Genomic DNA, 22,702 nt, shown 5'->3' on the forward strand with positions numbered 1-22,702 from the left:
ACCCCCCACAAACTCACAGGTGCATACACACACACTTCAGAGGCCTAAAACAACAGAAGATAATTTCTGTCATCACATGCCAGCTGCAGCTCTGTTCCTCATTCTCATTCGTTTCAGGAATAATACTTTGAATATTGAATCTACAGAGAGCAGCTAGCCATCCTAGTTTGCAGAGGACTTGAGTGCCTTGATTGGACATAGTAAATTCAATACTAACAAACTAAAGTCCCATGCAAGCAATTGAATTGATCTCCTAAATGCCCTCTACCACAATAGTTTAACCCATTTCATGGATGAAGGTTGAAATTTATGATTGCTGAAATCTATTCCCAGACTGCCGCAGATTTTCTAACAAATATTTGTTACCTAATACATGAATTCATTGAAGAGTATTAAAGCTAAGAATTATTTTTAAAGCATTAATTCCAAGTGTTAATTTGGGGAGGTTAAAAAATAAAATAGGTAAGTGAGCATTTTCACATAAACGTTTTCTAATCTTCATGGAATGAAATAAAATTGATGGAGAAAAACTAGTATTACCATATCTGAGATCACTGTAGAACTTTAGATAACTTAATGGCAGAGAGGACCATTCATTCTACTGGAATTTAGCCTCAATGTAAAAGAGAGGCCACTTTAGAGAAACTGAATATTTTCAAAGACATTGATTGGGTCAGACAATTTACGCTGTATCCTCAAGTCTTTCTATTTAAGTTTATGAGAATTAAGAAAATAGTGTTTAAATAGGCAGGCAGTATTATATTAGTAACCATTATATTAGTCACCATGTCCACATGAATTCAAAATGACTAATTTTCCTTAATTTATTAATGAATTAATAATATTTCAGATTATTCCTTATCTTTAATATTGATTCCAGTTATATGGCCATTTATTAAGTAACATAGAGACTTATACTTTAAGATTCATACTTTGTCTAGCTATTAGGACACTGTATTGTGAATCCAGGTAAAAGGTCATCATTGCTTGAAACAATGAGTACAAAGATCATTTAATGTAGTAATTACAATAAAGTAAATTTCAGATGTTTGTGATTTAGCTGATTTTCTCTTCGCCAATTTAGAGGAATTTGCTCATTGAAAGCTTAGAGAAGTGGATATTAAAGTAAGGTATGCTCTAAACAGAATATATAATACTAGTCTGTTCTCAAGGTTTTAAAATTATCTTATCAGTTTATGTCATTCTAGAACTTCAGTAAAGTAGCATGTATTAAAGCTTAATGATGACTTGAGTATGACTTGCAATTGTTTAAACTTTATTAATTTCATAGTGGATGTAACCAGGTATAAATTCTGTCTTTAAAAATACCAGGGATTGGGATGCCTGGGTGGCTCAGGGTTGAGAGTCTGCCTTTGGCTCAGGGTGTGACCCCAGAGTCCCAGGATAGAGTCTCGCATTGGGCTCCCTGCGTGGAGCCTGCTTCTCCCTATGCCTGTGTCCCTGCCTCTCTCTCTGTGTGTCTCTCATGAATAATTAAATAAAATCCTTTAAAAAATACTAGGGATTACCATAGACAAATCATAATATTATAAAATAAGCCCTGATTATATTAAAATATTTATAATGATATACAAGTTTTTAAAAACCCAACAGATTTGAATAGTACCTTGACATTTTATTGTGTTAATCCTATTGGTTCACCTATGCTTCAAACAGTGTATCTCAGGACGCCCGGGTGGCTCAACATCAAGTTGAGCTTCTGTCTTTGGCTCAGGACATGATTCTGGGATCCAGGATCAAGTACCACATAGGGCTCCCTGTGGGGAGCCTGCTTCTCCCTCTGCCTATGTCTCTGCCTCTCTCTCTGTGTCTCTCATGAAAAAATAAATAAAATCTTTTAAAAGTGTATCTCTTACTTTTAGTTCGTTATATAGGTACATATACATACATATATACACACATACATATATGTTATATAGGTACATACACACACATATATGTGTGTGTGTGTGTATGTCTTAAGAGTCACAGACATTGTGACTCTTAAGAGGAAAAGCCCACTTAACTTAGGTCTGAGTGGAAGCTGAACATGTAGGTCTCAGAAAATGGATGATCAGTATATTCTTTCTGCCAATTGGTTTTCTTCTGGGAATATGTGAGTGCTGAGTGGAGCATCTCTTGGAACTATGACATGACTTCAGTTAGGGGAGCAGCCCTGGGCTTCTCTGGAGGCACTGACTGGCCTGGTGCTCTGGGTCTCATGTCTCATTCATGAATAATCATTGGAGGGGCAGCTCTGAGCTAGCGCACACACTGGGTCATATACAAAGTTCTGGTGTCAGAGCATTTGGCATACTTGTTCTAAATCCATCTGATCCCTGGCATTTGGCCAGAGTACCTCAAGGTGCCCTACTGCTCAGGAACTCCTTTTGGCTCCAGTGGAATCCCTAGATAGTCATTGTGTCTGTTCTATTCTCAGGCTGTGTGTTCAACAGGACAAAAACCCAGGTTAATACACAGCTAGGAAACGTAACTTATCTCATGTATGTATCCCAGAAAATAGGCTAAGGGACTGTTGTAGATTGAGGAATGAGTTAATCTAGCCAAAAGAATATCATGTAGGCATTTTGAACATGAACATAATGAAAGATGATGCAGAGGGATGCCTGAGTGGCTCAGTGGTTAAGCATCTACCTTCGTTCGGCTCAGGGCGTGATCCTGGGATCCCAGGATTGAGTCCCCATCAGGCTCCCTACATGGAGCCTGCTTCCCCCTCTGCCTATGTTTCTGCCTCTGTGTGTGTGTCTCTTATGAATAAATAAATAAAATCTAAAAAAAAATGATGCAGAAAAAGAAGTTAAAAGGAATAAAAGAAATAAGTAGTATATAAGGTATGTCATAAACTTTAATTGGTACTTTTAGAAATTAGCTGTATATTTATAAGCAAAACACTTAAAAACATATTTCAATAAGGTGTACATCATTTTTTATTGTTTCCCTTTCTAGTATGTATGCACTTTAGAGTATACAAAATACTCATGTTGGTTTCTGAAGAATGTTTGCCTAATTCATCTGTACCCCTGCTATTGTGGAACTATCAGTCATATTTGCCAAGCTAACGCCTATCATCATCTTCAATTTAAATATGTGTGGCAACTGGGATTCAAAGGTAATCCAATTTTTTAAAAAAATATACCTGAATCACTTAAAAATTTATTAGGTAAGTATTTATTTTCCAATTACACAAAATATTTTATATCTCAAAATACAAAATAAAGTAAAAGTGTATTTAATACTTGTGTTCTCTGATTTGATCCTTTAATAGACATATGCTTAACACTCACTACATCCCAGGAATTCTCCTTGGTGCAAGATATATAATAATGAAGAAAACTAGAGCTATTCCCTACTCCTGTAGATCTGTTTTTGTAGAGGAATTAATTTGGCACATACAACGATAAGTGTATAATTGTTAATTGAAATAAAATGTTCCTACAGAAAGAAATAGCCTCTCATGAAAGTTTATAGCCAGTGGAAAAAAATATAGACAATTAGAATAGTAAGTTGGAAGGTCAGATAAGGTTTCCAGGATAAAATGACCCTTGAACAGAAATACAAGAATGAGACAGGGGGAGAGAAGTTGGAAAGAGTGCATTTTAGATTGAGGGAATTATATTTTTTAAAACACTGTTCAAAGGATACAAAGTTTCAGTTATACGAGAGAAAGCAGTTTTGAAGTCTACTGTACAACATAGGGCCCATGATTAATGGTACCATATTGTATGTTTAAAATTTTCCGAAGAGGACAGATCTTATTTTAAACATTCTTATCACAAAAGAAAAACAAACAATAAAAAAAAAAAAGTGAGTGGGAAGAAAGTTCTAGAAGTGATGGATAGGTTTATGACATTGATTTTGATTATAGTTTTACACATGTATACGTAACTCCAAACACATCAAGTTGTATACATTAAATATCTACAACTTTGTATATGTCAATTATACCCCCAATAAAGTCGATTAAAGAAACTTCCACTAAATTGTAAGAGATGAATCCTTTGACGATCTGGCTGGATCTCTGAAAACAAGAATGGAAATAAGATTTGAGGGCAGCACCTGTGGCCCAGTGGTTTAGCTCCGCCTTCCACCCGGGGTGTGATCCTGGAGACCCGGGATCCAGTCCCACGTCGGACTCCCTGCATGGAGCCTGCTTCTCCCTCTGCCTGTCTCTCTCTCTTGCTCTGTCATGAATAAATAAATAAATAAAATCTTAAAAAAAAAAAAAAAGAAATAAGATTTGAGGAGAAGGCAATGCCGGAACTAAAATGCTGGGTTAAATATGTTTTGTTTGTTTGTTTGTTGTTTTATAATTTTTTTTAATTTATTTTTTATTGGTGTTCAATTTACTAACATACAGAATAACAGCCAGTGCCGTCATCCATTCACTCCCACCCCCCGCCCTCCTCCCCTTCCACCACCCCTAGTTCGTTTCCCAGAGTTAGCAGTCTTTACCTTCTGTCTCCCTTTCTGATATTTCCCACACATTTCTTCTCCCTTCCCTTATATTCCCTTTCACTATTATTTATATTCCCCACATGAATGAGACCATATAATGTTTGTCCTTCTCCGACTGACTTACTTCACTCAGCATAATACCCTCCAGTTCCATCCACGTTGAAGCAAATGGTGGGTATTTGTCATTTCTAATAGCTGAGTAATATTCCATTGTATACATAAACCACATCTTCTTTATCCATTCATCTTTCGATGGACACCGAGGCTCCTTCCACAGTTTGGCTATCGTGGCCATTGCTGCTAGAAACATCGGGGTGCAGGTGTCCCGGCGTTTCATTGCATCTGTATCTTTATGTTTTTAAAGGAATAGAAAAATCACTGTAGCGTTTGACACATTTAAATAATGATCAAGTGGAGAAATAGATTGGGCAATGGAAAATGGATGGAGTTGTCTAGTAGTCATCTTGTGAGGGGTTGGAAACTTGATATACATGGAAGTTCTTGTTTATGTATTGAATACAAAGAGTAAGTGACAGGTGTCAGTGGAAATCCTTGTTTTCTGGCTTTAACACTTGAAGTGAAATAATTCCAACACATTTTATTAAATATGGTTTTTTTTTGTTTTTTTTTTATGCAATGGCAGTTCTTATTTCAAAATCTATTTTGATTAACATAATTTTCTTTTCTATGATTATACTTTGAATACTATTTGACTTAGCTCATGCAAATTGATCCACATTTTTAAAAACCGTATGGTACTTCAGTTAAATCTTTTAAAGACTATTTCCTCCATCAATGATGTTTTGGCATTATAGTTTATCAACAGTAATAAAATCATTAGATTTGGTATGTGTGTTCTCAACTAGTGGCTTATCCTATTCAACTGAAAGCAGCTGCCTTTACAGCACTACTATTACATTAAAACAGTGTTGAAGTAAACTAACAATTAACTTTTTAGATAGTAGACATGGTAATTTATTTCATTATGCTCTCAAATGATTTTCTGGAGAGTTAACAACCCCTAATGAGAGAAATGGTTATCAGTTCAGGAAACAAATCACACTCAAGACCAAAAGTGGTAGAAGCGAGCAATGACTTGTTGATTATTTTATGCTAGTGCTAATAGGAGCATCAGAGATTGTGTTACAAATACTTACAATTTTAAAAAAGACACAAAACAAGAACAACAACTGACTTTAGAGAATTTACCTGATATATCTGGCCTCAGGACTATTTAGGGATTGTGTTAGTTTAGTTGTTTTAAAACTTGGCCACCTATTATAATTACTGGAGGAACTTTTAAAACCAAATACTGCTGGACTTCCATTAAAGAACATTCAAAATGGAATTATAGTGAGGTGGACCGAGAGACCTCGAAAGGCTCCCCAAATGCTTTACGGGTGCAGCAGGAGAAATATAATCTACTGTTACCAGCCAAATCAGTAAATGGACTTCAGGGTCTGCATCATTTTTATACTCGATTTTCCTTTGTCTCAAAGTATAAATAATACATGTATACATTTACTAAATTATAAACATTAAAATTCTTTGAGAACTAAAAATAGCCACAGGGAATATATTCACAAAAATAAAAGAGCAAATATTTTTTTGGGGGGAAACAGGAGGAATAATATGGAAATCAAACAACTTGTGGATAAATCAGCTCTGAGTAAACATAGTTTATGAATGACAAAGTAAGTTTATTTTAAAGTAAAACAAATATATATTTTACAAGGGGGTAATCTGAATTCAAAATTGTTCATGCATCAATCAGCTTTGAGCAGTTAACATCAAGGTAATGTGAGTTTATTTATGCATTATCCTTTCATGAAGCTACATTCTGAACTTAATGAACATAAGCCAATGATTAAAAAAATAAGAATTATGTGACCTTCACATCTGAGAATCTAAATGACTTGGACTGTCTAAGCTAAAGAAGCCAGTGTGATGAAGCCTAATAGTAAATATTTAAGTAGAACTACCCAAATTTCTTTTTAATGTCAATACAAAGACTCAATAAAGCAATTTTCCCAGTAAAGCTTTCAAAACAAAAAAGAAGTTAGGGTACATTTTAAAAGTATGTAAGAAAAATTACATGTTTTATGTAATTCTTTTTTTCCCCTCTAGTTAATACTGTTAAGATCCCATTTCCTTCTTTTCTCATAAAATATAATTGAAGAGGAACATTAAAATCAGCTGGCAAATTTGCATGGGGTGCATTAATTTTACCAGCAGTAAAATTATTTTTAATTAAGAAATTTTCTACCAACTAAATGAAGTATCTTACACGCCCAATCAATTCTTGCCAATATGATTGCTCTACAAAGAAGGGATGATAATTAATTAGAAGAAGACCCTTCAAGGACAATTGGTCTACAGTGTACAACTTGAGAAAGAGCTGACATGCACTGTTTCTTTTCAATGTCATCATCTATGTTCATTATATGTATTATGAGACTTGAGAAAAGGAGATACTGACAGAGTGGATAATGAGTTGTGAAGTGAAATAAGATAATATGAATCATGGTTAAGAAAAGATGAAATCATGGCAAAAATAAAGAGAAATTCTCTGAATACCTTTCTTTTAGTGAAGCTTGTGATCGTTACAACTTAGTTAAGTGAATTTAAAACACACATTTTTAACATTTAATATGTGACAGTGAAGTATTTTTTTTTCTAAATGAATAATGAGTTCTGTACTTCTGAATTGATATTGTAAACCAATATTTACTTTAAATTATCTTTTTCCTTTATGATGTATTGGATCTTATTTGTGGTAGAAGATATTATAAAATATATATTAATTATAATCTATCAATTTAAATGACTTTTGTAATTTTATAATGATTATTTAGAAATTGGAAAATTCTGTATCTCCAAAGCACTCTTGATCGAGTACTTTTTCTTATTATACTGTACCTCTTTCAAGTCATTCGTTAAATACCTCCTGTTATTTCTATATCCATTTAAGATTTTCTTCAGGCCTTACTTCTATTTAAAAAATAAATCTGAGGGATCCCTGGGTGGCGCAGCGGTTTATTGCCTGCCTTTGGCCCAGGGCGTGATCCTGGAGACCCCGGATCGAATCCCACATCGGGCTCCCGGTGCATGGAGCCTACTTCTCCCTCTGCCTATGTCTCTGCCTCTCTCTCTTTCTCTCTCTGTGTGACTATCATAAATAAATAAAATTTTAAAAAAATAAAAAATAAAAATTAAAAAAATGTAATATGCATAGTATAAAATACTATTCAAAAATAATAATAAAAAAATAAATAAATAAATAAATCTGAGTTTTAAAACCCAAATTTAGTTTAGTGCTTTTCATTTATATTACCTATAAAAATTTTATAGTAACAGGATTATGTTAACTAATTATTAAATAAAATAAGTGAGTTTCATATACAGATAAGAGTTAATTAAAGGATTTATTGGGGAAAAAAGATTTCTTGTAAACAGCAGTGAAAATATTAAAATACTCAGGACAAAAATTAACAAAAATGTTACATGAATTCTACATTGAGAAAACTTTAAATACTGCCACAGTATAGTTAAACACAAAATCTAGGAGAAAAAATTCTAAAGATATAACATTCTATTGGAAAAGAGACCTAATGTATTAAAGTTTTGATCTCCATATTATTTCATATATTTATGAGGAATTCAGTAAAATAACAACAAGGCTTTTATGTTTGTTTTATTAATTAAAGTCCACCTGGAAAACTAACTAAAGAAAGCCAACTATACTCTGTAAAAGTGCATTATATGGGTCATGGGGCAGAGATTTTGTTCTGCCAAATAATAAAGTATATTATATAGCTTCAATAATGAAAAGCATGGTACTGTTGCATTAATAGTAAACTGTGCAAAATACAACATACAAAAATAAATTCAAGTCATGCAGAAAATGTAATATCTAATAGAATTTCCATCATTCCAGTCATTAGGTATAAGAAATATTCAGTAATTGAGGATGAACAATTGGATAGTCATCTGGAAAAAAAAAATCTGATTTTTATCTTAACAGCATACTATGAGTTAAATTAATCTCAACAAAAGTTTGAAAAATAAAATTTTAAAAGATAAAAATATCAGAAAAACGTTGGAGAATTAGTTTATGAATTTGGATGGGGAATACCTTTTACAGCTACCAATCAAAATTAAGTTGCCAGAAAGAAAAGACTAGTCATTTGACTACATGAAAAGAAAAGGCATCCATTTGTGAAATACATCAAAGTGCTCAAACAACATACAAACAAACAAAAACTGTTTGGAATGAGAAAGTGTTCAGCTTTACTCGTAATGAAGACAAAGCAAATTTTAAAGACATCATAAATATTAAATCTGTCTCTTATAAATATAGCAAAAATTTGAGAGATCTTATACATTGCTCATGAGATGTAAAATCCCTATAAAATCTGAGCAAAGTCATCTCACAATACTTATTGCATGACTTATTTCACTTAGCATAATGCCTGTAAGTTCCATCTATTTTATTTAAAACAGCGAGATTTTCTTCTTTTTCTTTATGACTGAATATTTCTCTGTGTGTGCACACACATGTGCCATTCATCCGTGGATGGACAGTTAAATTGCTTCCATGCCTTGGCTACTGTAAATAATTTTGCAATGAACATGGGGATGCATATATATTTCTGAGTTAGTATTTTTGTTAACTCTAGATTAATATTCAGAAGTGAAGTTGCGTGACCATATGAGAGTTCTATTTTTAATTTTTTGAGGGACCTCCATACAGATTTCCATAGTGGCTACACCAATTTACATTCCCATAATTGTATTTTGTTCACTTGGTAAATTATTTTATTTGTAAATGTGTACCTTTCAATTTTTAGGTATTCTCTGTACTATTTTACTAATAATCCCTCTTTCTTATTTCCTATTTCTATGCCTCTAAATCCAAAAATTTGACATTGCATCTCCTAAATTGTTCTCCTTTTCTCACAATTTCTTACTTGGTCCATTTCTTTTTATTTTGTCCTGTTTTCTACTCTATCCCCCAATTAAATATAGGAAAACTAGTGCTGAATTTTTTAATTATTTTTGTACTTTTCTAGACATTTTTACTATTGTCTAAATAATACATTTCCATGATATTCTGCTCTTTTATATAAACAAATTTTATAAAAACAAATTTTCTTCTAACTCCAAGCAATTACAGTTTTGACTTGTTTTAAATTTTTGTCTTCCATTCAGTGTCTCAGTTTCTGTATTTTTAATGATGGTTTGCACTTTCTTATCTAGAATTTTTCGTCAAAATGTTGGATGATCATATTTAATGTCAATGACCTAATAATACGGGAAACTTACCATGTAAGCATGGTTTTGATAACCTGGCAGCTCTATTGGAGCATTGCAGGTTGACAGCGGCCTATTCAATGGCCAAATCCCAATGAGCTTGATATTCTTGAGGCAGGAGCTGCTAAGATCCTCTTTTTTCCTGAGAATAAACCTTGAAAAGTGTTTATTTGTGGGGCTGAAGGAGGTGAGTGATGGGTCAAAATAATTATCTGGATTTGTGATTTGAGAGAAGGGATAGGTCAACTACTTCCCCTGTGGCCAGTACCAAGTACTACATTCTCAGACACGCTGAAGTCCTGACCATCTTAAGATTTCTGCTTAGTAGGTGAATTTGTTTTTATATGTATGCCCTCTAATTACATTTTTGTCTTTTGACTATTGCTATTATAATAATTTAGTAACTGCATTTCCACCACCTTTTCAGACTCTTGAAATTTATTGAAAATATTTGCTCAAGAAATATTTGCTCACAGTTGTCTCCCTTTTCATTCTCTTTGTGAGTTAACACTTGTTTCATTTTTTTTTTCATTACTTCCTTTTTTGAGGCTTTTGGAAGACGAAGGGGTGATACCTCAGTTAAGTCCAAATATTTAATCAGATACATCATTATAGAAAGCTCTGTGCTTATAAATTGGACAACTTAGATGAAATGGATAAATTCATAGAAAAAAACTTGTTTATGAAATGATTCAGTAATACATATAAAATCTGAATAGTTCTAGAAGCTCTGGAATAATTGTTTTAAAATATATTTCCACGAAGAAAGCCACTGGAAATATATTGTCTTTATCAAAGTTCTTCCAAATATTCAATAAATAGTTAAATCTATCCTATGCAAACTTCTTCAGAAAATAGAAAGAAGCATTTATTAATTGATTACATAGGTTAGTGTAACCATATTTGAGTTATTTTATCTCAGCACATTAAAGATATGATTCTTAATGGCATCATTATTTTTCTTCTTTTTTTATGGCTGATCTGCTGATAATCACACTCGCTGATTATTACTAACTAGTAATAATGTTTATAATCCTAAATTAGTTAAATTACACTGGTAAGATTGGAAGATTTGGAACATTCTACAAGGCTGCCTACCCTCTTCCTTTTTTTTCCAGAATTACATATGAGATATCTAAATAGGTTTGCACATAGCAGGAAGATTTCATCTTGTGAACCATCCCTACTTTACAGTTCAGCTGTAAGTTGCAGAGCTTACATAATATTTTCTGGGAAGTCATGCTTCACAAACAATAGATTTTAGGTTTGTTAACCATAAGCAATTCTAAAACAGGACTATTTGCTAGGATTCTGTAATTAAATAATTAAATATTACCTACCTAAGAAATTTTATTGGTCACTTTACTAGGAGTTTTAGTTATGTTTAAAAGAAACTGTATCCAGTCTCCTATGCTGTTCACCTATCTGGGAATATTACACTATTAAGAAAAAATAACTGGTTTTCATTTCAGCATAATTAGTTCCTATCTCTCCACAATTCTGGGATATCTTTTTTGTTTGTTTGTTTACATTTCATTTACAAATCTCTCATTCCCTAATTCCTTATTTGTTTACCAATTATATTAATCTTTTTCTAAGATACTTCACATTTATCTTAGATATTTTATAATCTTTAATTCTAAGTCTGGCCATTTGTTTTTACTCTTTCTTCTTGAATATAGTTCACACTATTTTACTTTCTTGCAAGCCATTTTTTATTGTATCACAGGTATTATGTCTAAGAGTGCAAATAGCTTAATTATAAATGTCTGCTGATATATTTATACACACACACACACAAACACACACACATTCCACCCCCATATAAACATATAAACATGCTCCCTTCCTTTTTATCAGAAGACTAGGATGAAGTGTTAATGATTTTTCTATTCTAAATTTTTTAAAGATGTTTTCCAAATATCTTTTGAAATGATTGCTTATGTGGTTGTAGTATATAAAGAATAAAAGTGCTTTTATGCAAAATTTATTTTATTTTATTCTATTAAATCATCTTTATAATCATTAACTGGAACTTTATTTGACATTTAATTATTTAAAAAAATACACTGGCCTGGAAGATGTGTCTTGTTTCATGCTGTATTTCTCGGTCCATTTTTAAAATTAGAAAGTTGGGCCTTATTCTACTTTATGTCTTTGTCAAATTTAATATTCTGTACATATAGAGGCTTATTTTGTGGCAGACGTTGTCAAATTGATCTTACCAAGAAATTTGATGACTATCTTTAATGATTTAATTTAAATTTAAGTTTGTGAAAGATTATTTAATTTTTCATCTCTTTGAAAGGATCTGAAGATGAAAAATGTGAAGTGGCTGTTGATTCCTACCTCTTTCTCTCTGCAAACTGTACTGAAAGTGCAATCTATGTGAACACATCTGAAGACCTTGACTACATATGTTGGTTCCTATTTGAAGGAACAATAGAGGTAAGGTAAATTAATGTAGTAGTTTCTGATTTGTCTCTTTAACTCATAATTTTTACTTTGAAAAAAAGCTAAAATTATTAAAGTTGCACATTCAATCATCAAGATGTGTGTAGCTTAAATATAACCCCAGAAATAAATTCATGACAACCTACTTGGAAATCTTTCATCTTTTTTACTTTTTATATTTATAATATAGACAGGTAATAAAAAATTCTTTCATTTTATCTCTAGTCTTTTTGTGTTCTATTCATGTTACAATTTGCTGAACAATTAAAGCCTCTTAAAGTTGTGATTATGTCACCTTTTTGTTGAAAGATCATTAGGCATTTCCTTTTTTTTTTAAGATGTTATTTATTTATTCATGACAGGTACAGAGGAGAGAGAGAGAGAGAGAGAGAATGACAGAGGCAGAGACACAAGCAGAGGGAGAAGCAGGCTCCATGCAGGGAGCCTGACATGGGACTCGATCCCAGGTCTCCAGGTTCAGGCCCTGGGCTGAAGGCAGCTCTAAACTGCTGAGCCACCCATGCTGCCCCCATTAAGCATTTCCATTGCCTTTTGGAATATATGCGAATTTCTGAGATACCTAATCTCTGGGAAGTTTTACCACAATTATATATTGGGGCCTAAGGCAAGAATACAAAGAGTGGCCATCTTTTTCCCCATCTCATCTACATCTTTTTAAACAAATAAAGAACTTTTGTCAAAAAGATTGATGAGTTTTCCAAAAAGTTTAGAGAATTAACTGAATATTTGTAACCTTTCCTGTCTGGATATAATCTTAATTTGGTCATTTGATGGAAAGAAAAGTCATATTCTAAGTTTATGTTTGATATATATTTCATATAAAATTTTCAGTAAGGACTTTTTATTATGAATAAATCCATAAATCCATTAACACTGAGCTAACATTATAAAGAATAATATGTCACTGTTTACTTCAAAAAGAACTAGCTAGAGAGGCATTTCACTTTTTTTTAAGAGTTTTTTTTTAACTTATTCATGAGAGACACAGAGAGAGAGGTAGAGACACTGGCAGAGGGAGAAACAGGCTCCATGCAGGGAGCCCAATGTGGGACTCGATCCCCGGTCTCCAGGATCAGGCCCTGGGCTGAAGGCAGCACTAAACCACTGAGCCACCCAGGCTGCCCTAGAGAGCCATTTCAAATACAGGCAAATAGACTTCAAATTTCTCAGAACCTTTAATTTCACTTATGCCCTCAATTTTATACACATATATTTTTATTTATATATAAATATATATATTTGTATATATATTTATGTATGTATTTAACATTTAAAATTCATAAACATTGGTATTAAGCTTAATATAGTTTTACATGTATCTATTTACCCATTCACAGATATAGGGCTATGCACAGACATGATTAAAGGTTTTATATTTAAGATATATTTAAATTTATCAGCATATAAAAGAGCATTACATATCATATTTAATTTACTAATTAGGTAAATGCATACCTTCTCTTAGGAAACAGGCAAGCAAATCATAGTTACCCTCCTTGCCAATTTCTAATTCTCTGTATTCTTTTAAAATAATTACCAACTTTAAAGAAACTAATATTTGCTTTTTTAGACTCGAGAAAACACAAAGAAGGCAATCCAATACATGTATTTTATTTTTTCATAATCACACATTTCATATCACGTTGACAACTTTTATGTTAGGCAAAATAAATATAAATATACATATAAACATAAATATACATCACTTAACAACATTTGCATGTCCTAGTTTTCATTCAAGGAAAAGGAATAATTTAAAATTATATTTAGAGTTAATATTTGTATATTTTTCTTACTCAAAAGCTGTTTAGGTATCCAATGATAATTTGTTAATTCAATTTAATGTCTGTAAGATCTTGATATTAACCAAATATTTAGAAATTGCAATTTACCTCATCATGTTAAGTCCTTTTGATTTGTAGTATCACCAATAAAACATTCCAGGACATAAATGTAGTAGATTCAATAAGAATTCACAAGATTAAACTCTTTTAAATGGTACCATTATTACAACTTCAATTATTTCAATTTGATAATTTTATAATCATAAACAGTCTGTGGAAACAATGATAAACATAGTTCTTTAAAAATTATATTAAATCGGGACGCGTGGGTGGCTCAGCAGTTGAGCTCTGCCTTCAGCTCAGGGAGTGATCCCGGAGTGCCAGAATCAAGTCCCACATTGGGCTTCCTGCATGGAGCCTGCTTCTCCCTCTGCCTGTGTCTCTGCCTCTCTCTATGTCTCTCATGAATAAATAAGTAAAATCTTTAAAAAAAAATGTTAAATCATTCTAATTTCCCAATGATTCATTTATTTATTGGGAAATTACATAAGTGTTTTTTTAATGTAAACAAACCTCAGTATTCATTATCTTTAAAAAAGCAAGACTTTTGACTTTATGCCAAAATTCTCAGAGTGTAATTTTCTTTTTGTCTAAAGACTATATTACACATGCAGGTATACATTTTCTGCTTTGTTAAATTTTTGGCAAAGGGAAATGTATAAATAAAGCTAATCGTTGTCCTTTTCCTTTCATTTTAACTGTTTATCTGAAAAATAGTCCTAGAATGTACATATAATGATAGAAAATTTATTTATGATCAATGAATTTAAAAACTTCTCAACCAAAAAAGGAAGAAATAGCAAAAATGAAAAACAAAACAATACAAAACAAAACAAAAGAACAGAGAGCTAGCTTCAGGCAAATATAGAATCATGACTATTAAAGGTTAATTATCTTCTATCTACAAAGAGCAGTAGAGGCTTTAAATGCAGAAAAGCTCATTTTCACATACTTCTACGCAACTTATTATTACAGATAGTTAAAACACTCTTGAAAGTGTACTATACTTATCTACTCAGTAAACTCTATCTCTCCATTATGGTCTCATGGATCTAATTCTTTGGTCCATCTGGGACAATAATCTAGTGGCCTGGTAACAGTTTAAACACTAATTCCATAGAGCCACATAATTAAAAATCTAATGCTTATTAATCCCAGAAGCATGAAAATGAAAGAGGGGTTCTTGTGCGTTAAACAGAGTAATCTCTCTATTAGACACACAGGATGAAGAGTCATCTCGTGAGAGTCTTTTTTTGTTGTTGTTCTAATGTATCTGTCAAATGAACAATCTTGTTCATGTCAAAATTTCCCCAGAGTGGCCACTGCAATTTCAGATTGTCCTCTGAGAAATTATAGCAATTAGAGAGATATGTACCTGACTTAACAACATGAAGGGAAGCCTGAGACTAAGACCTCATGAAAACTTACATAGGTCCCTGTGCAATGCCATGTCCCCAAAACCTACCAAAGAACAATCAGTCCAAACTGAGAGCTGGACAAAAGTGTTGACAAGATTTTGAAAAGGTGACTCAAGGAATATTTTGTTCAAGGAATGTAGATTACTGTGACTTACTCCACTCATTTTTTATTTAGGTCATCTGAATGATGAAAATGTGAGAGCTATGCTTGTCCTCTTCCAGTAGACATACTCGCTTTAGACTCACCAGAGGAAGTGAGGAAGCGAGAGAAATTTCTGTTCTTTCTGAATCAAATTGGATCATATAATCCAAGGACTCTTAAAATGTTCTCTTATTCTTAATAAGAAAAAAAAAGTAAATAAAAAAAAGTAAATAGCATTGGGAATTTGATGGAAATAAATTGGAGTTCAGACTCGATGCTATACCTATGTCACCGTCACAGATGGAGAGAGAAATGTCCAGTGGTCCCAGAGTAGTGTTTGTAGTCTGGGAGTGTGAGCTCTGGTAGGGAGTGTATTTTAATTGGATCTTTGCAGAATTTTGTGCTTGTTCACAACTGATCCTCCAAAAGACCACTAGACTATTGTGTTGATCAAGAGAAACAAATTCTTTTAGATTTACAACAATAACAAAAACAACACTTAATAAAATAAGACTTACTACTGTCTTGGAGAATTTATGGAAAGATATTTATATGCTCTTAGTTACACGGGGTGGGTACTTGTAAAGATTGGTTAGAGTTCACGAATAAAGCTTTGGACTGGTGGACATAATGTTATGAGAATCTTAAAGTGAGGTTGATGAACAAGCTGTTATGCTTGGTAAATAACTTATTTTAGTTGGTTCACAGTCTTAGTCTTATTTTCCAAGAAAAAGTATTTCATGGAGCAAAGAGTAAGTTATTTTTTATATATTTTTCTCAGTATTTTAGATATAGGACAGGAAACTTGGTTCATTTCAGTTCTCATCATCAAAGACTAAAATTCCAAAAGTATTCTTTCCTTTCTCTGTGTTAAAAAATGTCCTCTCTTCAGGTCTTTTTAAATGCAAACACTTTTGGAAGGAAAGCACATAAATATAAGTGAGTTTTTTTTTTTACATTCTTGCTACAAAAAGGCTATGAAATTATATATTATTATGAGTTACTGGGACTAAGGACGCTTTTAAAACAGCAGAGAAGAGACAGAGAGACACTAAAAGTTGGAATAGGAAAGACCTTCACCAAATTTAACTATTTTAGTTAATTTTTTACTAGGTCCAAGCCAGTATAAAAATATATTTTTTAGTTAGCTAAGAATATGACCAAGGCATTCTTAATGTTCCCCTGACCTTAACTGAATTTTAGATAGGCTTCTTCTTGACTATAGGCCCCTGACTTCCTTTTTCTTAGAACATTTACTTCGGATAATTTGCAATTATACATTCTTTGAATGTATAATTCTTTTTCTGCCTCTCTGAAATATATGCATTCTACTTTCAGCCTTTTGCCAGTTAGTTTTAGGACCCAGGAACTGTCTTTCTCAAGGACCAGGAAACTATTTCTTTCAAATGTAAACCTTGAGAAAGACGAAAATGCAATCATCCTGTGAGAATAAGAGCCTAACTTCAGTGGGCACCAATTAGCAAACATGAAGACCTACTAACAAAGCAAAACCTTTGCACACTCAAGAATAACTTAATGTGCTTTACACATCTCATTGACCAATCTCTCCCCTAATTTCCTCCAGTACTTTTCATCTAGCTAATGCCAGCATTTAAAATCTTTCTTGTCTTGTTTCAGCAAAGTGGAGTTCCATCTCTCTTCTATTACAGTAGTCTTGAATAAAGTCTTTCTTGCTTGCTGAAATTTGTCTAGGGCAATTTTTACTTTGACGAATACTTTTGTAAGAATCCAAGTTTCTACATATCCTATAAAGAAGTCACTCACTCCCACAAGTGAAGTCTCTTTACACATCTATTTAATTGACAAGGGCCAAAAAACAGGTAAATATGTCATACTGGGTCTTAGAGTTTCTCCCCATTAGTATCTCTTTACTAAATGATTTTACTAATATAATATAATATGGAAATGGCAAAATAATTTATACAAATATATGATTGTCCATGAAATGATAGCATTATTTAGTCATTTACTTAAATATAGAAAGCATTTTTCTGAAGTATGTTGTAAATATTCTTATGGCTTAACTTCTATCCAGCTGAAGTTAATTTTGCGTGTAGTATTGTGTTACATAACTACATCAGTAATAAATTATCATAAAAAGATTTTCCAGAAATACTGCTTTTACTTCTCTTCTCCTTGGGAAGGAAAGATTATCCATTTCCCAGATTTATGACTGTTTTACATTTCCTTATCAAATAAATATTCTTTAATTTTCAAGAATCAAATCTCATTCCATATTTCAGGTACTTTTTAAATATCAGCTTTTTATACAATTACAAGTGTTAATAATTGATTGTCAATATAATAATTATAATTTGATTATAATAATTATAATTATTAGTATTATACTAATTATATATTAGTGCATATAAGTGCTGAACTTCCCAGAGTACTTTCTGTTACTCTAATCTTGAGTATAAATGAATATATTTCAATCTTTCTTTCTACTTTCTTTCTTTCTTTCTTTCTTCTTTCTTTCTTTCTTTATCTTTCTTTTCTTTCTTTTTTCTTTTTTTCTTTCTTCTCTTTCGTTCTATATCAGAATCCATTGAAAAGTTGATGAAAACTAGAAACAGTTTCCTCACAATAATTTATGTGCACAATGTTTTGCACAAAATTTCAGAAGATTAATGGAATCCTTTAAGTAGATTTCTTGATTTTTCCCTATGTTCAAAAATTGAGAAATCTTTCCCTTAAATGTGCTGTAGATTAAACATTGTATGTACCCATTGACAAAATTTACTGTCATATAGGTTTTCCTGGGAGACCTTTTGTTATGTCTAAATTTAGTTATAGAAAACTAAAATTTTAGTAAAAGATTAGATTATATGAGAGATGAGAAACACTGCTGAAATACCAAATTCATTATTTTTCAATTGCAGCGATTACTTGAAATGGTTTTTAGATATAGTGAATAATTGAAGTAAGAAAAAATAACTGTCTTCAACATATACTAAGTCTTGACAAACTTTCCAAGTTTATTTAGGTGTTCATATTACAATTTTTACACGAAAGTTGGTATGTTTTTTTATATATTATTTTGGGGAAGTTTCTTTTAGTTCTTTCAGATTTTCTTAAATCCCAGTAATATTTACTTTAAAAATAAAGCAAAAAAAGAAAAGCATATACTTATATGGAATAATAGTTTACCATATTCTAAATTCTGCACCATTATCTTTATTGTTAAAACACTATTTTTGTAAGATTTTATCATTATTTAGGACATAGGTTTATAATAATTAAAATACAATAAGTCTTTAGTGTATGGTATTTTTCTCTTCATCATACAATAGCAAATTATGCATTTTTAATTTTTTTTAGTAGAAATTGAGAATTAAGAATACACAAGTCTTCATAGACTCTGGGCTTTGAGTATGGTTAGCTAGTAGTGTTTAATTTTTTCCTTATGTTATATTTAATCATCCCAGATTATATTGAAAAGATGCAAATAAAAAAGCAAAAGATATAGAAACCCAATATCTGGGAAGCATTGGTCTTTAGCACAGTTTGCATGAGCCAAATAAATGAGTCCGTGCACTCCTAAGAAGGCCCCTGAAACAAACAACATAGGAATATGGAGCAGGTGCTACAAGTGGGGACAGTCAATGAGTGCAGAATCTGCTGTCAGAGACACAGTGTCAAAATCTGAATAACAAAAAGAGGACAACCACATATGATGACATTATCCTGAGGAAACACACTTCACTGTGCAGCCTAGTCTTCTTCCACTTTTTTTAAAACCTATATAATTCCCCTCTTACAAGTAGACTATATATGCAGATAGTTTAACAGGTCTATGCATACTTAAAGTACAATAGTAATATAAAATTAAACACTCAAAAACTAAATACTCCTATTTAAAAAGGGCAGAAGACATAGATATTTTTCCAAAGAAGATATGCAGATTGCCAACAGACATGTGAAAAGATGCTCAACATCACCCATCATCAAGGATATACAAGTCAAAACCACAATGAGATATCACTTCACATCATTAGTCAGAATGGCTAAAATCAACAACAACAGGTGTTGGCAAGGATGCCGAATAAGGGGAACCCTCCTATACTGTTGGTGGGAATGCAAACTGGTGCAGCAACTGTGGAAAACAGTATAGAAGTTCAACAAAAAGTTAAAAATAGAATTATCCCATGATCCAGTAATTGCACTGCTAGATATTTATCCAAAGAATACAAAAATACTAATTCAAAAGAATACACGCATGATGTTTATAGCATTATCTTCAATAGCCAAATTATGGAAAGAGCTCACATGTCCACTGACTGGTGAACAGATAAAGAAAAAGTGGTATATGTGTATATATGTGTATATATATACATAATATAGTATATATAATATTCTATATATAATAGAATATTAATCAGCCATAAAAAGAATGAAATCTTGCATTTGCACAGACATGGATGGAGCTAGAGAGTATAATACTTAGTAAAATAAGTCAACCAGAGAAAGAGAAATGCCAAATGATTTTACTCATATGTGGAATTTAAAAAACAAAACAAACAAGTGATGGGGGGAGAAGAGAGAGAGAGGCAAACCAAAAAAACAGACTCTTATATATAGAGAACAAACTGATGGTTACCAGAGGGGAGGTGGGTGGGACAATGGGTTATATAGATGATGGGAATTAAGGAGGGCACTTACTGTGATGAGCACAGTGGTGTATGGAGGTGTTGAATCACTATATTGTGCACTTGAAACTAATATAACACTGTATGTTAACTAACTGGAATTAAAATAAAAACTTTAAAAAAAGAAAAATTGAAAAGCTTATTACAAGAAATGAAGAAAATGCATGCGTGTGTGTGTGTGTGTGTGTGTGTGCAGAGCACAAGAGGAATTGGATTGCAGAATAAGACTAATTAATTGTATTGCTTTCATAATTAAACCAAATCAACTGAGAGGACTTTCAAAGTAAACAAGATAATGGAAGGCATGCAAATTCAAACTTTCCAATATAATCTCTACAAAACAGTACAAACAAGGAGTAAAAAAGAAAATTATTAATCGCTTGTGTTTCTGTATATTTTACTTCCGGGTAATCTGAAGTTTTGGTGCTTCGTATTTTCTAGTCATGTTCAAGGAAGATTATTTATTTGATTTTTATATAGTGTATTAGAATACTTGACAAATCTGGAATAAAATTTATTGATTATATAATATCCAGTTAATTTCCTAACTTGATAATTTTAGTGAAGTAATGTAATACCTCGTTTTTATAAAAAGTACACACTAACATAATTGGGTTGATAAAGTGCAATATAATCACACATTTCAGAAAAAGCTAATAATATGTGCATATTTGTATAAATATATCATATATAAAGAGAGAATAATAAGATAGTCATAAAATGCTAATTATTGCTTCTTCTGGAAATGCTAATTTAACTTTGTAAGCAAATTCTAAAAGACCTCTCTAATTTAAGAAACATTACAACAAATACCCCTGCGGTAGAAAATGGTTACACATTCAAACAGTAAGGGATAAATATTTTTTTCTGAAGACATACAGGCACATATTGAGAAAACTTAGAGAATATATTTATAATATTTTAGCTGTAAGTTAAAGGGAAATAGCATTTGAAAAAAAATAATCTGTCCATGTCAAAGAGATGTTCTCCTTCTTAGAGGACTAAAAATTCTTCATTTACCTGAGATCCAAATAGAAAAATGGAGAAACAGATTCTCAATTGACTCTTCCCCAACAAGAGACTAGATCTCTATCAATCATTAATCTATCACCAAAGTATCAGACCCTGAAACTAAATTTCTAATCATTGTAGCCATTGATGGGAAATAACCTATTGGTTATAAACCAATACCATAGAGGAAACAAAAGTATTAAGAGGAAAATGAAAAAAAATTATCAAAGTTCTATTGTGGTTTTTGAATTCACTTCTGAGAGCTAGGAAAGATACATCTGGTTTTAAGCTGTCCATTATAGGTGCACTTTTTTGGTGACAAAATTTACTTACTCCTTTAAGGTAAATACACTGGGAATATTTCTGAAAGACCTCCAAAATGGTTAAAATGATATACGTTTTTTTAAACAGGTAAAATTATGACTTCCATACAAATCTGAAATGAATATGTGTTAAGGTTTTATTTAATTCATTTTTAATGAGGGATGCAGTAAAATATTACAGTCAGTTCAAACATGAGTCTAAGCAACTCACTGAAGTAGAAAAGACTATTTAGTGATACGAGAAAAAGTTTTTCCATGGATCTGGTTATCAGTAGAATCTGACTTCCACAGTATTAGTCAACATATAAGCAATGTCTAAAATTTTGATTCAAATTACATTAAAGATAGTGTAAAACAACTGAATAGTGGATGTTGATTTATTTAGCTTTTTACAAGGTATCTGTTTCAATCATAAATAAACTAAAAATGGCTGTTTAAAATGATTTAAATATAAATCAAAACAGAGTTTATTTTACCTTTGATAAAGGAATATATACTTTTAATATATACAGAAAAGCATAAAATGCAACCTTTAAAATGATTCTAATATTATAATGTGATAGACATTTACAAAATTCACTTTTTTTAAATTTATAGATGTGTGCAAAGGAATGCAGTTGTTTGAGTGAAGAAGACAATAAGAGATATTGGTGTCGATGTATTCCAAGATGGCTTGGCAAAATGTCTCTTGAAAATACAACTGATTATGAAGAAAGTGGGTGTCAACATGAAGTTCTTTATAAAGATGAAATTAATAAATCCAGGTATTTATATATAATTTGAACACAGAATATCACCTATTTATAGTTATAATTGTACTGACAAGCCATAATTGCTTTTTATAATGATTCAACATTCCATACATTTCTCAGTGCTCACCAAGAAAATGTATTTTGGAGGCATCTGGGTGGCTCAGTCAGTTAAGTGTTTGCCTTTGACTCAGTTTATGATCTTGGGGTCCTGGGATTGAGCACCATGTCCAGCTTGCTGCTCAGCAGGGAGTCTGCTTCTCCCTCTCCTTCTGCCTCTC

General features: G+C 31.9%; 1 protein-coding gene across 1 annotated transcript in view; it reads left to right on the forward strand.

Moving 5' to 3' along the window:
• The window catches only part of EYS (eyes shut homolog), a 1,513,100-nt gene that overhangs the window by 138,969 nt on the left and 1,351,429 nt on the right, over positions 1-22,702 (forward strand). Inside the window, exons 6-8 of the mRNA XM_072832461.1 lie at positions 2,968-3,130; positions 12,098-12,237; positions 22,270-22,436. Of these exons, the coding sequence (XP_072688562.1) occupies positions 2,968-3,130; positions 12,098-12,237; positions 22,270-22,436 (470 nt within the window). The remainder of the gene's footprint in view (positions 1-2,967; positions 3,131-12,097; positions 12,238-22,269; positions 22,437-22,702) is intronic.

The sequence above is a fragment of the Canis lupus genome, chromosome 7 (genome assembly GCF_048164855.1).
Source record: "Canis lupus baileyi chromosome 7, mCanLup2.hap1, whole genome shotgun sequence".
NCBI lineage: Eukaryota > Metazoa > Chordata > Mammalia > Carnivora > Canidae > Canis > Canis lupus.